This window comes from Dipodomys spectabilis, unplaced genomic scaffold (genome assembly GCF_019054845.1).
Source record: "Dipodomys spectabilis isolate Male_0828 unplaced genomic scaffold, ASM1905484v1 ptg000094l, whole genome shotgun sequence".
Taxonomy (NCBI): Eukaryota; Metazoa; Chordata; class Mammalia; order Rodentia; family Heteromyidae; genus Dipodomys; species Dipodomys spectabilis.
The window spans coordinates 6935642-6953603 of record NW_024870771.1 but is presented as its reverse complement, the minus strand read 5'-3'; the positions used below and the strand labels follow the sequence as shown (position 1 = coordinate 6953603).

General features: G+C 40.3%; 2 protein-coding genes across 2 annotated transcripts in view; both read left to right on the top strand.

Moving 5' to 3' along the window:
- LOC122112343 overlaps positions 1 to 15870 on the top strand; it is a 90268-nt gene extending 74398 nt beyond the window's left edge. Inside the window, exons 7-9 of the mRNA XM_042685116.1 lie at positions 9270 to 9545; positions 9607 to 9784; positions 15824 to 15870. Of these exons, the coding sequence (XP_042541050.1) occupies positions 9270 to 9545; positions 9607 to 9784; positions 15824 to 15870 (501 nt within the window). The remainder of the gene's footprint in view (positions 1 to 9269; positions 9546 to 9606; positions 9785 to 15823) is intronic.
- Positions 12902 to 17962, top strand: part of Arhgef4 (Rho guanine nucleotide exchange factor 4) — a 73096-nt gene continuing 68035 nt past the window's right edge. Inside the window, exon 1 of the mRNA XM_042685104.1 lies at positions 12902 to 12976. The gene's annotated coding sequence lies outside the window, so the exon portion shown is untranslated. The remainder of the gene's footprint in view (positions 12977 to 17962) is intronic.

Below are 17962 nucleotides of genomic sequence, written 5' to 3'. Positions count from 1 at the left end.
TTCTTGCAATCCTACAACTATGGAGATGAAGAACTATCAGTCACTGCTAGAGGCTGGGGGAGATAGGTGGAGTTCTACAACAGATCCTATGGTGGTGAGATATTTTTAGATATGGTGGAAGATTCTTAACCCAAAATCTATGATAAAACTACATAGAACTAAACACCACACACACACACACACACACACACACACACACACACACACACACACACAAAATGATCACAAAGCACACAGATTTTTTTCTTATAACTGCGTGTTTATCAATATCCAAAAAGGAAATTAGAAAAGGAAACTATGTTGCTATCTGGATGGTTGCATGGAACTCATTCATTTCACCCACGTAAATAAGGACCTTGCATAGATGTCCTTGTAGAAATGCTTCTGGCATGCCTTAAGCACCCCCGTCTTTTTTGCTCTTTTTAAAAACAATCAAAATTACACATATACATGGTTATAAAAAAACAAGTACCAAGGTAATGAATTTTAAACTTTGAAGTTCATGCAGCACCTGGTATCTGGAGAAATGATGCAGGTGTGAATCAACTGTTTAGGAGTGGAGAGTCTATGCTTCTAACAAGCTTGGGCTCAGGTGTGAAGCTTCGATATCACCTCTTCTCATGGGCTTGGGCTATGGCAGTATTAGCTCAGATCCTAGCCTCCTGAGTAACTAGGATTACAGGCATTATCCATGGCCACCTAGCTAGTGATATTTTAAGCTATTATCTGTTAGCTTTTCTATTGTGGTAGCTGAAGATTTGACATCTTGCACCCATCCCAGAATGCCCTGTCTCATCCTTGTCCTATCAATTTTCCTAGTATATATAGTTAATCAGTGTATAGTTATATCATTATGTGTATAATATGTATGAATGTTTTTTTTCAACTCTAGAAGCATTTGTCTCTTGATTGTTTTTTCAGATTCTTACTATTATTTTTGTGTGTATGGCAGTCCCGGGACTTGAACTCAGAGCCTGGGAGCTGTCCTTGAGCTTTTATGTTCAAGGCTAGCACTCTCCCACTTGAGCCACAGCTCCATTTTTTTATGCTTATTTGAAGATAAGAGTCTCACGGGCTTTTCTACCTGGGTTAATTTCAAACCTTGATCATCAGATCTCAGCCTCCTAAGTAGCTAAGATTATAGGTGTGAACCACCAGCGTGAGTTTGTTATCAGTTATATAAAATGCTAAACATTCCAAGTGCCTCTGTAGTCTGGATACACCCAGCCTTCTACACCCAGGACCTTTTCTGGATGTCTTATGGGCTTGCTCATTTCCTTTCTTCCTTTCCTCTGGGACTCCTGCAAGTAGTTTGTGCTTGCTGGACAGGTGCTCTAATGTTCTTATCTTTTCAGTATTCCAGTACTTTATCTTTTTTTCTTTTTTTTTCTGCAAATCCTGGGGCTTGAAATCAGCCTGGATGTTGTTTCTGAGCTTTTTTACTCAAGTCTAGTGCCCTACCACTTGAGCCACAGCTCTACTTTCAGCTTTTTGGTGCTAATTCTGAAATAAGAATCTTACTGGCTTTCCTGCCCTGGCTAACTTCAAACCTCCATCTCCAGATCTCAAGCCTCCTAAGTAGCTAGGATAATAGTGTGAGCCACTGATACTCAGGCTCTTCATCTTTTTGTTTGAGCTTTGGAATGGAAAATATTAATTTCATTTTCAATTTTTGTTGGTGTTCACTTTTCTGTAATTTTTTGCTATAACTAAAATATAGATTTTTCTGGTTGTGTGGATAAATGCACGATCATTATAAGGAACTCTACATTAATACAAATATGGACAATTTAAAATTTTTGGGGGACTTCTAACACCTTCTGGTATCCAGAGTAACAATTTGGTGACATACATGCTCAAACAAAACCTTATACAAAATTTGATATAAACAGGTCACTCTCATATTGTCTTTGTCATAAATGCTTAATAATGTCTTTATAACCAGTTCCTACAAGTAGTGAACAGCTCTGTATTTTCTCCATATTCTAATAATAACACACAGATATACATGTTTGCATACATGTACCCTCACACACACCCTTCCCTGTGTGCATTGTTACCATTTAACATTTATGGAATCTCTTTTAGGCACTTGTACTTTTATGTGATGGCTTTATCATAGCCTATACTGTGAATGTACCATAGTTGACTCCTTCTCTCATGTACTTATTTATAGTCCTGGCAACTACAAACGTAGAAAGTATTGATCTAGTGAAAACCATTTTGTATATAGACCAATTTTTAATTGATAATAACTTGGGTGAAATTGCTGATTAAAGTTGAAATCTTTTTTAGATATTAGTAGATTCCAGAATGCCTTCCAAAAAATTACAGTATTTTATATTGCTAGTAGCATTTATGTTTCTCCACATCTCTATCAGTAAATAACTATTCTAATTTACTAATTTTGGGATTTTGTTTTTGTTTTTGTTTGTTTGTTTGTTTGTTTGGCTGGTTGTAGGGTCTGAACTCTGGGCCTGGGTGATGTCTCTCGGCTCTTCCCCTCAGGGCTAGTGCTCTACCACTTGAGTCACGGTGCCACTTCCGGCTTCTTCTGCTTATGTGGTGCTGAGGAATTGAACCCACGGCCTCATGCATGTAAAGCAAGCACTCTACCACTGAGCTACCTTCCCAGCCCCCAGGGATTTTGTTTTTGTTATTTTAAATTTGTTTTGTAATTTTTTAACTAAGTTTGTTATTATACTGTACAGAGGGGTTACCGTTACATGAGCAAGGTAATGAGTACATTTCTTATCAAGAATTGTTGCCTCCTCCTTTGTTTTTCCCCTACCATCCCTTCCCTCCCACCTACACAACTACACTCCCGCCCCTACCCCCCTCCACCTAAATTGTAAAGTTTGTTTTTCAACATAGTGTCTTGTACATCTCATTGTTATAATGGGTCAACCTGTATCCCTATTTAAACATTTTGTATTTTCCCTTCTCCCCAAATGATACCGACATCAAATACAGTGAAAACAGGTTATACTGTGGGGGAGGAACATACAAAGCAACAAAAAAAATCACATGGTACCTTATAAATACATTAGAAACAATAGCAAGAAAGAAAAAACCACTTGTGTCCCTATCTAGGGATTCATTTCACTTAACTTCATCTTTTCTTTTGGGGGGGGAGGGGTGGGGGGGAGGGGTCCAGTCGTGGGGCCTGAACTCTGGGCCTGGGCGCTGTCCCTCAGCTCTTCAGCTCAAGGCTAGCGCTCTACCACTTGAGCCACAGCACCACTTCCGGCCTTTTTCTTTTTGCTTATGTGGTGCTGAGGAATTGAACCCAGGGCCTCATGCATGCAAGGCAAGCGCTCTACCACTGAACCATCTTCCCAGCCCCTTAACTTCATCTTACCTGGTCATATGTACAGCTTTTGACCTTTTCTGCTTGTCCCAGATATATACTAGTTATTGCAAATAAGGGAAACCATGAGACCTATGTTTCTTTGGGCTTGGCTTACTTCACTTAATATAATTTTTTCCAAGTCTTTCCATTTCCTAACAAATGGGGCAATGTCATTCTTTCTGATGGAGGCATGGAATTCCATTATATACATATATATATATATATATATTTATATATATATATATATACCACATTTTCTTTTTGCGTGACTTAATTGAAGTTCTGCTCATCCCCAGATATATACCCGTCATCGATTATTAGACCTTATTCCTCATTGTGTACATACTTAATTCAGAAATTTATTACTCAGGGGCTGGGAAGGTGGCTCAGTGGTAGAGTGCTTGCCTTGCATGCCTGAGGCCCTGGGTTTGATTCCTCAGCACCACATAAGTAAAAAGAAAAAAGCCAGAAGTGGCACTGTGGCTCAAGTGGTAGAGCACTAGCCCTGAGGGGAAGAGCTGAGAGACATCACCCAGGCCCAGAGTTCAGGCCCCACAACCGGACCCAAAAAAAAAAAAAGAAAAAAGAAAAAAGAAATTTATTACTCAATTCACAACCTCTTAGGCTTACCTTCTTTAATAGTAGTATTATTTCTTTATACCTATATAATTTTTTAGTATTCCATTTTTAATTTTTTTATTTTTTCAGTTTTTCTTATTATCTCTCTCCTCCTCTCATCCTGTCCTTTTCTTCTCTCAATATCATTTCTTTTTTAGTTATTTAATTTATTTATTTATTTATTTTTGCTGGTCATGGGGCCTGAACCCTGGGCGCTGTCCCTCAGCTGTTCAGCTCAAGGCTAGCACTCTACCACTTAAGCCACAGCACCACTTCCAGCTTTTTCTGCTTATGTGGTGGTGAGGAATTGAACCCAGGACCTCATGCATGCGAGCCAAGCACTCTGCCACTGAGCCAACTTCCCAGCCCTGTTTTGTAATTTTTGTTAGCATACATTTACATGAGTTGATTTAAACAAATTGCTTAAATTAAATTTAAAATTATTGATAGATTTATAGGAAGTGGTCAAAATAATACACATTAACCTCAATTAACCCTTCCCCTAGATTCCCCCAAAGGAGCCATGTTCCTTAATTATAAAGCAATAACAAAGCCAACGTGTTGACAGCAGTAGAATGCATGCACATATTCTTCATCTGAAATGCTGGGAACCAGTGCTGGGTAAACCAACACTGGGGGTTGGACCATGTGTATATGCATAATGAGACCTCTTGGTTGCAGGCTCCAATTCTAACCACAGCATTCATGTAGATTACATATGCCTTTAAATAGCCTGAAGTTGTTTTACAAAGTATTGTTAGGGTATTTTGACTGTGATCTATCTCATGATATCATTTTCCATTATGGTGTCATGTCAGTGCCCAGTAAGTTTGAGATTTTGGAACTTTTTGGACAAGATTTCAGCCTGTATCTACACTACTGATGTTTTACCTCACACACAAATTCATGTAAGAAAGAGCATAAGCAAGGCATAGTTCCTCTGCCCTTGTACCAACAGCTCTCAATGTCACACCCTGTTCCCCTCCCTACCCATTCTCACCCTCTGCGCTGTTTCTGGTGTCCAAAATGAGGAAACTGCATTATTAAATACTTAGTGGCCAGAAGGTGTGACACGATATTTTTAAGTGAATTTTTTTTAAAGAAAAGATTGTTAACTCTGAGTCTTCCATCTAGTGAAAACAGTCTCCAAGAATAAAGGGAATCTAAGATATTTCCAGAGGCAGGAAATGAGAGGATTATTACTAGCAATAAATGTGAGGAGTTGTTACCACAAGAAGAGCCAGAGGAAATTTTGAAAGAAATGAGAACAGAAAGAACTTTGCAGTAAACATCAGGAAAGAACAGAGACCAATGAAAAGGGTGAAATATGGGCACACACAAGAGACAGTCCTTCTCAATATTTTTCAATTGTGTTTTATGTTGAAGCAAAAATTATGGCATTATCAGATGTGGTTATCAAGATATACCAAGGAATGATTGAAGACATTATATTATAAACAGGAAGAAAGGAAGGGATTTAAGTGGAAGTAAATATTCTGAACTTCATTCAACTAAAGAAAATGTCTACTCTAGTAATCTGCAGTAAAGTTTATATATATTTATATGTATATATATAGTTTATTGCTTGAAACAGCCACTTAAGATTTATTAAAAGGTACACATTCAAATATACTATAGGTACATTAAAATGGAATTCTGAAAGTGATAGGACTTCATAAAAAAAAGAAAAGACAAATGATAAATAGAAAAAATATATAAGCCCTAATGCATGAAAAATTCTTTAACCATCAATGACAAATAAACCAATTAAAAATGGTGATGGGAATCATGTCATTAAAAACTTGCCCAACTATATGTTGCCTATAAGAAAGTCTTTTCAAATTTGCACAAACCGTTGGAAAGTAACAGAATAGAAAAGACATGTCATGCAAACATGACAAGAGATAAATAAAACTAACAAACCTCAAGCCAGGAAGAGAAAAAGAAACATGAAACAATTTCCTAATGTGTGGAATGAAACAGAGATAGTGCTACAGATATCGAAAGGACAAAAAGCAGTGTTCTACATAATACTAGCTAGTAGAATTCAACAAAATATTGAAACTATATACCAGAGCCAACTGGAACTTATTCACCATTCAAAAGCAGGCCCAGTGTCTAAGAGCCATTCAGTGGGGTACATATATTAATAGGTCAAAGAAAAATCCCATGATCAAACTGATGCAGCCAAAGTATTTCACAAACAAAAATATTTTGGTTTTCCCTCATGATGAAGGTGTGCTCTTCTCATTTTAAAAACATTTTCTATGTCTTTTGATTTTAGAAGTTGGATTGTGATCCTTCTCTATGTACATATCTTTGGGTTTATTCAGTTTGGGGTTTGTTCAGCTTCTTAAGTCTGTGGGTTTACGTCTGACATCTAATTTGGGAATTTTGAGCCTTATTTTTTTTTTATAATGTAGCCTCTTCCTTTACTTTCCCTTCATCTCCCATCCCATCCCTGCCCAAGTTACACAAGTCGTTTTCCACATAGTGTATACTAAATAGCATGATTGCTTTTGTTCACCCTTCTACCTTCCCTTTCTGGATCCCCTTTTATACGCCCAGAAGAAAAAACTTAAAGCAAAAACCAACACCACTACTTCCACCATCACAAACTAATAATAACAACAACAAAAAGGTGTTTCTATTTCCCAGAGTTTTGTTTTAATAAATAGTATTTTCAGTGTCCAGAGAAGTTACACCTTTATGTTTCTTCCCTAAGGGTGACTTCCTTTAATCTGGCTTTGTATGTGAATACTTGGAGTCCTGTATAGTTATCATGATCACTTACATTTTAGATCTAGTTTCCACATATGAGAGAAGACGTGTTTTGTTTTTCTTTCTGAGTTTGGCTTACCTCATTTATGATTTGTTCTAAGTCCATCATTTTTCTGATAATGACATAATCTTATTTTTTTCTAATGAATAAGTAAAATTCATTGTGTACATGTACCATATTTTCTTGACTCTTCACTTGTCTGTTGGAGGGTATCTGGGCTGTTTCTATAACTTGGCTATTGTGCATAGTACAGCATTAACAAACCTAACTTGAATATGGATGTGCAAGTGTCTTTATTTGTAATGATCTGGGTAGATGCCCAGAAGTAGTATGGCTGGGTCATAGAGAAGTGCTATGTTGAGTTTTTTTAGGAACCTCCAAACCCCTTCCAGAATGGTTATACTACAGTCTCACCAACAGGGCAATATGGTACCTTTTCCCCCACGTCCCTGCCAGCATTGGTTGTTATTTGAACTCTTGATGGTGGACAATATAACAGGGGTGAGATGGAATTTAAGCCTTAAATTTTAAAACATGTTTTAAAACGTCAATCAGTTTTTGCCACTCCTTAGTCCAGTTTGACTTAGTCTAGTGTTTGACTTTTCTTTGTTAAGTCACAGACCCCTGATAGCTCAAGTTCATATCTCCTGTGAGCCATCTATTGAACTTTTTTATTTCAGTTATTATGTTATCCAGTTCTGTAATCTCCATTTAGTTGTTCTTTGTATATTCAATTTCTTTTTTAAGGTTTTCTGAAAATTTTTCATTTACCTCAAGCTGATTGTATTTTTTTGGTCAGTCGTGGGGCCTGAACTCTGGCCCTGGGCACTGTCCCTCAGCTCTTCAGGTCAAGGCTAGCGCTCTACCACGTGAACCACAGCACCAATTCTGGATTTTTCTGCTTATGTGGTGCTGAGGAATCAAACCCAGGGCCTCATACATGCAAGGCAAGCACTCTACCACTGAACTACCTTCCCAGACCCTGATTTGTATTGTTTTTGAAGCATTTTTATGATGGATGCTTTATAAAATATCTGTTACATGTATATCTAGCTAGTTGTTGGCATCTACTGACTATTGACTATTTCTTTAAGTTAAGAGTTTTCCAGTTTTTGGTATGATGAGTATGTTTCTGTATTATTTGGGTTATTGGAGTTGTGTGTTATTTAAACCACCAGACATGACTCTAGTGGGGCAAGGTAAAAAAAAAATCACTTCATTACTGACAGTTTGGGGACAAATCCCACCTTTTTGGGCCTCTGTTGGCTCCCTAATGTGGGAAGGATGTCTTTCATCTGCAGGCATGGATAGGAGCTAAGGCTCTCCATTGATACCACCCTGGTGTGGAAGGAAGTTTAAAAAAAACTCAAAAGTATTAAACTATAATTGTCATGACTGACTGAAGAAATATAAGTGCTTCTAGCAGTATGAAATATTACAGCCTTTTTGCAAAGCAATCTTGAAGCTATTAAAATCTGATACCAAATAAAAGTTTTTAAAAATCTGATACCATGAGATCAGGAGACCTCTTCTTCTTCCTTCTACTTTCCATTGTGGGGTGTGTGTGTGTGTGTGTCTGTGTGTGCTTGTGTGTGTGTGAGTGTATAGTGAGTGTGGGGTGAGTAGTGTGTGTATATGTTTGTATGTGTGTGTGCATGTTACCAGGAAGGAGCTCCTCTTAGAGTGGAATGGGGTATAGATAGGATACCTGGGAAGAAAAGGGTTTTTGTCTTCCAGTGGCTATCAGTAGAACAGAGACGCTGGAGATATGGGCACAGAGCCTTGCTGTTCTGCTAGTGTGGGAAGGTTTTGTTTTGAAATGCTTAGGTGGCCATGTGCTAGCTATGAGCTGGGGTAGTATTAGCAGCTCAAGGACTAGGGCTGTACACATACTTAGTCCAATGTCTCTATCAAACAAGCCTAAGTACTCAATGCCCAGAATGTGTTCCTGCTTTAACTCTGTTCTCATGGGGCATTGTGTAAGCAAGAGCTTTGATCACAACTACTGGCCTTAAAGTATTTTTAATTAAGCCAGGTGCTGATATCTTATGCCTGTAATCCTAACTACTAAGAAGGATAAGATCGGAGGATGACATTCTGAAGCCAGCCTGAACAGAAAAGTCCAGTCAGACTCCATCTCCAAAAGAAGCCAGTCTGGAAGCATGGCTCAAAGAGAGCCAGTTTAGCACACATGAGGACCTGCCTTTAAACTCCAGCACGACCAATACTTACAAGACTATGGAGCAGGCAATATTCAGTCATGACTTCTTTCAATCAAAGTAGAAGAGTGGATTTTTCAAAGTCTTATAAATAGATCTTTTAAAAGAAACAAGATTTTTGTTTCTTGTCTATTTGCCTTTTTCAAAATTACTGTCAACTGAGTATTGCATTTGTACTTAAATGATTACACAAAACAATAGTAATGTTCTCTCCACAAGAAGCTGGGAAGAGGAAGAACAGCAACCTCAGTGTGTCTCCCCTCCCTCTGACCTCTGGTGCATTCCCTTTGCTTTCCAGAGCCTCGTGCCCTGGGGAGGACCGCCGGGCCACAGATCAAGCTGCCTCCGTGGTCAGAAGGCTTGTCACACAGAGCCAGCTCAGAGGCTCTTCTCCACCACTTTTGCAGAGCATGTCCCCAGGGAGGCAGCTTCACAGCCCAGGCAGTTTTCTCAGCTCTTGCAGGCCAGTGTGGATGACCTGTGGCTGGAGAAGATGCAGAGAAGGAAGCTGGAGACTCAGGCACAGGCTGGAGGCAAGATACACACCAAGACTGCACATGTGGATCGAGTACAGGTGAGCCACTCACGGGCCAGCCGCTTTCCAACTTGACCTGTCGCCCTCTTGTCTTCTGCAGGTGGCTGCCATGTCCTCACTCTGCCCCATGCTGGCACTCGCCATGCGTGGGCCCAGGATTGCAGCACACAAAGTAACTTACTGGGTTATTAGAATCACAGGTGTGAGAAATTGTCTGATAGCTGCCAATTTCTGCAACCTTACAATCTTGCTGCTGGCATCTGTTGTCTTTTCCCCTTGTAAGTTATGGAGATTCTCACAAGTCATTTTTGGTCCTATCTTGGCATTTTGAATACTATGTCACAAAACTCTAGGCCTCGTTCTGTTCCTATAGAGAATAGAATGACTGGGATTTTTAGGTGACTGACTCCGTGATGGTCAGGCCACGAGTTCTTGCTGAACACAGTGCTGCTGTTGTCAGCTTGGGTTTCCAGAACCATTTAAGCAGTGTGGCACAGTCAGTGGCCAGTCGGACCTGCAGAATGTCCAGTCAGGTCTACTCAGGCACAGTTCGGGGGAATCCTGGAGGACACGCATGGTGCTGTGCGATCACTTTCTTGGTTCCTTTTTTCTTTTAAATAGTACTAAGGATTGAACCTCAAGATTTGCACTTCCTAGGCAGGTCCCCAGATATTTGCGCTACATATGCAGCCCTTTTGTTACCACTTTCTTTTTCAGATAGAGTGTTTCACTAACTTTGCCTAGGGTGCCTTTGAACCTGAGATCTTCTACCTCCACCTCTCAAGTCCTTGAGACCCAGATGTGCACCATAGTAATACCTCATGAATAAATTTTCATTTCTTTCTTCCTTGCTCCCATTACAGGAAACTGAATAAACCCAGGGCCTTATGCTTGCCAGGCACGCACTCTATCACTGGATTGTACCCTAGCAGCAGGTCACATCTTTAGTATTCCCCTTTATACATTGTTCCAAGACACTTCCTGTTTTTCAGGAGCCCTCTCCTCCCTGGTCTTTGTACTTGTTATCTGGCCTTTCATTTTCCCTCTTTGACATTTCAACTGTATCTGCTTCTGAGCCAAGTGACAGGGGGATGAAGAAAACCAAAAACAGAGACAATCCCCCAAAACCACTCCTCTCTGTGGCCTCTAGGCAGAGATGAATTATCTCCCTTGGAGTTTGAGTCTCTACTTGGCCACCATTGGTATTACTGCAGTGGTATTCCACTGGAGTTGGGAGACAAGATAACCAAAACCCAGGATTTCTCCCCTTCCCTCACACCTGCAGGGAGCCCTTTCCCTATTCTGGGCAAAGAGGGCTTCTTTAGAGGTTGTTTTGTCCCTACCCAGCTCTAAGCTGCTATTTTGTTCAGATGTGTCATACCTCTGGATGCACAAATCAGAAAACTCACCACAGGATTAAGGCAACCTTCAAATCCTGTATACTTAGCGGGGCACAGATGGCACAAGCCTTTAATCCTAGTAAGGTCCTGAATCAGAAAATCAGAGAATCAGGGTTCAAAACCAGCCCAGGTTGGAAAGTCCTTGAGACTCTTTTTTCCAATGAACCACCAAAAAGTCAGAAGTGGAGCTGTGGCTCCAGTGGTAGCATTAGCCTTAAACAGAAAAAGCTCAGGGACAACGCCCAGGCCCTGAATTCAAGCCCCAGTTAAAAAAAAATATCTAGTGTCCTTCCAATGGTGTTCTCCCACCCTGATTTGATTCAGGACTGAGAATTCTCAGCATAAACCCATTCCTCAGGATGGGCTGGGGCTCAACTCTACAGGCTTCTTTTTGTTGAAGCTCAGGGTTTTTGTAGAGGTGAGAAGAGGATCCGATTGAAGTGTTCATAAGCAGGCAATTATTTCATCTTAGTACACTTCCTAAACTGTCTTATCTGGTCAGTATCTGAGGCCTCAAACAAAAGGACAAGTGTTTGGAATTTTTCCTGCAAGAAACACAGGACTAGAATGAGTTTAAACGGGGAGGGGAGGGTGGGTTGAACTTATGGCAAACCTGGCTTGGCAGAGTTGAGAATGGGGCTGACAACTAAGTGCCACCTCCTGCTCCTGGCCTGTGCTGCTCCTTCCCCAGCTCTGGCTGGCAACCCCCCCCCCCCCAGACACTGAACTCCATCTTATAGTCATAGTCTCCACAATCCTTCTTTTCAAAAAGCATTCATATATTTTTGCCAGTCCTGGGACTTGAACTCAGGACCTGGGCACTGTCCCTGCGCCTCTTTTTGCTCAAAGCTAGCACTCTACCACTTGTGCCACAGCACCACTTCTGCCTTTTTCTGTTTATGGGGTACTTCATTTATGGGGCTTCATGCATGCTAGGCAAGCACTCTACCACGGAGCCACATCCCCAGCCCCCAAAGCATTCATATTTGAGGACACTGTGTCCTTCCAAACACACCTTCAGTTGCATGACAGTTTTAGTATGTGATTCTTTATGATCTTGTTGGTTCTTGTTTCTTCCTAATTCACACTGTGATTTCCTCTTTGGCCCATTCATGTCTAGTTTCTATTAAATTGCATCATGAGAGTGTAGTCTGTGTCCTTCCCTAGTCTACTTGCTATAGTCTACTTTCTGGTATCACAATAGCTGATCCATGCATCTGTCCAAGGTTTTCAGATACAGATTTCAGACAGGATAGAGTAGCTACCCACCTTAATCCTTGTTTACATATTTGCATTTCACACAGTAATGGAAAAAAGTACTGTAAGTATGATTGTTTGATAGTATAAGGAACCCCAAAGCACAACAGAAAAGAACAAGCATTTATTTGAACACTTATAATATGTTTAATTAATGGGGAGGCCCAAGTTTAACACTGGATAGCGAGAGTAAAATAGTACCTCTTCCTTTCCAAGACCCACACAACATTGCTCCTTACTATCTGAAGATTAATGTTGGTCTCATAATTATGAGGCTTTTGTGCATTACATTTTCATTAAATTCTCCCCTACAGAATATCCTCTGTAAAATATTCCTTAGCTAAACCTAAGTTTTGCTTTGGGGGAAGTTGGCTGTGTCTGGCTGACCATCTGGGGAGATTTGGCACCAGAAGCCTTCTCCACAGTTCTCTTTTCACATGGTTGAATAGCAGCCTGTATTGTGCGCTAGGATTGCACATCTAACCATGGATTGTGCATGCTGCAGGTCAGGAGCAGTTCCCCTTTGAGGTTTTTGTGTAGACTGTAAGTCCTGGAGATGTCTGCACATTGGCTGTTCATTCTACTCACTGAAAGCATCCTAGACAACAAGACGCATTAGGAAGTGGTGAAGACAGCCTGTCCTCTGTTTGTTTCATCTCCTCTCTGCCTTTCTCCTCCTCCCCCAGCACTGGAGGAAGATGAGCATCACCTCTCCAGAATCTCCATGTCTACCTCGAAGAAACCATCAGCTTTCCCAGAGTGCCCCGACTGGACTGAACCACACAGGCTGGTCAGAGCACATACCCAACACCGGTGAGCCATGTGCCTATCCTGTTTTAGAGCCAAGTGTCCTGACAAGAAGGAAGAAAGGGAGTGTTTGGGGTTAGTGCCCACTTGTCTGAGAGAAGCAACTTAAAGATGAGGGAGAGTGATCACCTTGCCCTTTTACTTAGGAAGGAATGCCTGGTACCCAGACAGAGGGATGGAGTCCAAGACTGGTTCCCCTAATTACACTAAGCAGGGTGACTGACTCAACTTGGTCTTGTAATAGGATATAACTTGCAGAAGTATAATCACCAGAGTTGACTCTGATCTAGTGATGGAACCTGAGGGCTTTCTCTTCTTCCTGGACTTTTTGGCAGCCTTTGAGTTTCCATCCCAGCCCTATAGCAAATAGTATTGCATCACATATTTGCCTGCACAAGGCCTGGCTTCTTGTGCCTGAAGAAAATTGGTGGGGTTAGGAGCTTGAATTAGCCAGGCGATTTGTTGTTTCCTGTCAGCAGATGTTCATGTTGGAGTTGCATGGTAACATGGACTGTATTCTTTTTTGTATATATTTTTATTGAAAAATACTGTACAGAGGGCTAACAGTTACATGAGTAAGTTAATGAGTACATTTCTTATGGAGCTTTGTTACCTCCTCTTTTGTATTCTTTCCTATGTAAAGTGGTGATCTTAAACTAAACAATAAGCAAAGTTTGACAATTGCTGAAAATAATCATTTCTGGAAGAAAGCTATTTTCTCATATGACCCCCTTATTAAGTTTTAAAATAACCTAGAGATTTTTGGAAGAAACAGACATGATAAAGAGTAGTATTTTTCTGGAGATAACCAGTCCCAAGGCTTGTGACCCATGAAGTCAGCACTTTCTTGAAGTTGGAATTTAGGGCAAAAATCTCTTTCTGGGCATCCTGATTATACAAGGTTTGACCACCTGTTCCTATATACTACTTAAAGAGATAAGCATTGGTGAACAAAGAAAGGAGGTTTAATCAAACATAGTTATGTTGGGAAAACAAAGGGACTTGGTAACCAAAACTTGTCTTCTGGGTATTTGAAAAAATATTAAGTTTTAGTAGGAGAAGAGTTGGGGGTAGAAGATAAGAAGGTATGCAATAGTTAAAACAGTCCTGGTTTATCATTATTTCCATCTTTGTCTCTGGAGGAGTTCTGGAGTTATCACTTTCCCACTGAAACAGAACAGGAATGAGGTACATCTCCTGAGTATCAAGCTATTTGCTTTAAAATGTTAACAGGAAGGAAGGCACTGCCGTCTTGAGGGGTAGTTTGCCTCCTACACAAGATACTTATCAATGAGGCTTCTGTTTTTTGGAGTTCAAAATGATTATGAATGACTTCCACAGAGAATAGCTTAGATCAAAAGGCACAGATACCAAGATGAAGGCTTTTTGTTAACCCACAGGGTCCAGCAAAGGCATCTTTTAGGTTGCTTCTTACATTTTCACATATTCAGAGCATCATGGTCAGATACTCCATTCTTTCAGAGCATTAGTTAAATTTGTGGGCAATGAAATGATTGCAAAATGAGAAATTCTAAGGCCCCGGTGACATATGTCCTCAGCACAGTCACGCAATGACAGGGCTCCAGGTGTGGTCACACTTGGTGTGGGGTAAAAGTTGGGTCCATCTTCCATTTCTCTGTCAATGATCATTTCCATCACAGCAGTAACACTACATCCTGTCTCCTATCTCATAAGGCAGGTGAGAGACCAGGATGTGTTTCTGTGTGTCACTTGGGTAAGTTTTCTTTTCTTTCCTTAGTTACTGCTTGACACTCTACCTGCTGTGTACCAGACTTGTGAGATTTCTGTTTTATACGTAGTAAGTTTCTGCTTTCTATCCACAAAGCTTTTGGTGTTTTATCCCTTTTTTATCTAGGAGAATTTCTCAGTTCCTCCTTCTGCTTTGTTTTTCTGGTCTTACAACTCTTCCCTGGTCACTGCCTCTGCTGGGGCTGGTGGCTGGCTACAATTTTAGTCTCTGTACCGTCTTTCCAGTGTCTTTTGGAGCAAAAAGACAGGCAAACAGGAAATGTGCAAGATTTTTCTTACAATTACAAATAAAAAGTAAGAAAAGGTTCCATCCCTTACCAATAGTGCCACCACTAGGGCACTAAACCTCCAATATACGGCCTTGGGGGCATACTTCAACTCAAAACTGAATCTTATAATACTTTATTTCTCCTCTATTGCTGGTTCAGTTGCTTCACCTTTTACTTCCAGTGCTTTTATTATGGTGTGGCTATTTGTGGATCTCTGTGTTCATCTTGTGACTTCTCTGGCTTCCTAGATGTACAAATCAGGGTACTGTTATTTTTCAATAAATATTGTTCCTTAATTAGAATTAGCTTTCCTTTTCCTTATCTATATGCTCTTTCTGAAATTCCCATTATACCTGTGTTGGTGTACTTAAATGTGTCCCATGTTTCTGGATTTAAAAAAATTTGCATCATCTCTATCAATCTAACAGTGAGCTTTCTGACTCCCTCTTCCAACTGCTCAAACCTACTACTGAATCTTTCATATTTATTCCAACTATCATGCTTTCCAACTCCACAATTTCCATTTAGTTCTTCTTAATAAATTCTGTGTTTTGTTATTATCTTTTTGTCTGTGTGTGTGCCAATCCAGGGGCTTGAATTCAGGGCCAGTGTGCTGCCGCTGGGCTTTTATGCTCTACCACTTCAGCCACAGCTCCATTTCCACTTCTGGTGGTTAATTGGAGGAAAGAGTCTCAGAGGCTTTCCTGCCCAGATTAGCTTCAAACCTCAGTCTCCTGAGTAGCTAGGATTACAGGTGTGAACCACTGATGACTGGCAGTTATTCTCTTTTTGATGTTATATTGTCTCCTTTTAGTCATGATTTCCTTCAGTTCTGTAGACATGTTTATAATGGATGCTTGAACTCTGATAAATGAGAAATCTCATCACTTTCAATAGCATCTTCATATGGTCTTCATATTTCTAGTTATGGGTCATACTTTCCCGTATTACACCTTTTGATTAAAAACTGCACATTTTAAAAAGTATGTTGTAACAGCTCTGAACACTGCTCTCTTTTTAGGCTTGCTTTTGTTGCTTGCTTAGTAACTGGGTGAATTATTTTAGTCATTTTCCTACTCATAGTATAAACCTCTGATACTCAGCTCCAGTAATGGCAGTAGCTTTGCTTGGGCTCTCTTCTCCTCCTTTCCTGACCAAACACAGTTATTAAATTTTACTAATTAGCATTTGATTGTTCTATTATTTTCAATATTGTTTGCTCTACAAACTAAACCAAGCAAATTCTGTTTCATTTCAAAAACTAAATTCATGCCGGGCGCCAGTGGCTCATGCCTATAATCCTAGCTACCAGGTGGCTGAGATCTAAGGATCACGATTCAAAGCCAGCCTGGGCAGGGAAGTCCGTGAGACTCTTATCTCCAATAAACCACTAGAAAACCAGAAGTAGTGCTGTGGCTCAAGCAGTAGAGCACTTGCCTTGAGCTGAAGAGCTGAGGGATAGCACCCAAGCCCCACAACTGACAAAAAAAATCATGTTTGTTTTTACAGTACAAAGCTTTGAACATGGGACCTTGAGTTCCCTAGGCAGGTGCTCTACCACTTGAGCCACACCCCAGTCTTTGAAAGAATGCTTTCAGAGGCCAGTGTTTATTTTGTCTGACCCTGGCTGGGGGGAGGGGAGACCCTCATCTCAGCCGTCTTTACTCCAGTTCTCTCATACAAATTACTGAGTTTATGCTAGGCTTGTTCTTCATTAGGTCCATAGGAATTTCTTCCCAAGTCCCTACCCAATCTCCAGTGTTATTTTTTAAATTTTTTTATTTTATTTTACTTTTTTATTTTAAAGATGCTGTACAGAGGGGTTACAGTTACTTGAGTAAGGTAATGAGTACATTTCTTGTCAAACATTGTCACCCACTCCTTTGATGTTCTCCCACTATCCCTTCCCTCTCCCACTCCTCCCTCCCCTCAAGTTGTAAGTATTGTTGCTGCGATGGGTCGTCCTTTGTCCTTCTTTCAGCATTTTGTTATTCCCCTTCCCTTCCCCAAATCACATAAATGTACATACAAGATGCAGGGTACCAAAATCAAAGACAGTGATTGCCAGGGAAAGACTAATGGAAAAAGAAAAAAATGAAATAAAATAAGGAAGAACTAGATACAGTATATTGGCACAACAAGGTCAACAACCAAATGCCCCACAATAGGTGAATGGATCAAGAACTGTGGTATATATACACAATGGAATTTTATGCTTCTATCAGAAAGAATGACATCTCCCCTTTCATAAGGAAATTGAAAGACTTGGAAAAAAATCATATTAAGTGAAGTAAGCCAGAGCCAAAGAAACATAGGTTCTATGGTTTCCTTCATTTGTAATAATTAGCATATGCCTAGGATAGTCCTGGCAGAGAATCATAATAGCTCAATAGCTATGTACATATGACCATGCAAAATGATGCTAATTGAACTCCAAGAAGGAAACAACTGTTGACCTTGTTGTCACCAATGTACTATATCTAGTTCTCCACTGTTCTTGAAAGCACCTTAAGGTTTAAACTTCTCCATACTTTGTAACAAATAAGGTTAGTTCCTTTTAGAATAAATTAAGTGCTATTTGTTTTACAGCCTTCTTTCTCTCTCAAGCAAAATCTTAGGGCTCTGGATCTAGGGGTGGGGACACTGGCCAACTGTTCTCTGAGGGTTCTCAGTAGAGCTTCAGGAAGAGAAGCAGTAGCTGCTGCCCCCTTGCTTCTCTTGGTAGGGAAACACCCCAGCCACAGTATTTTTAGTGGTCCAAAGGAAGCCCCAGTATCTCAGGACTTAGCTGAAGCAACAGGTAGTTAGGGGCAGGCTGAGAAATGCCAGATCTGCTCCTTCAGGAATCAGAGGCTATTGGCTGTGCTGTTATAGGCTACAACATTCCTGAATGGAGTCAGAGCCAGAATGCTATGATCCTCACTGGGCTGTAAGCAGGAAAGAAAGAAGCCAT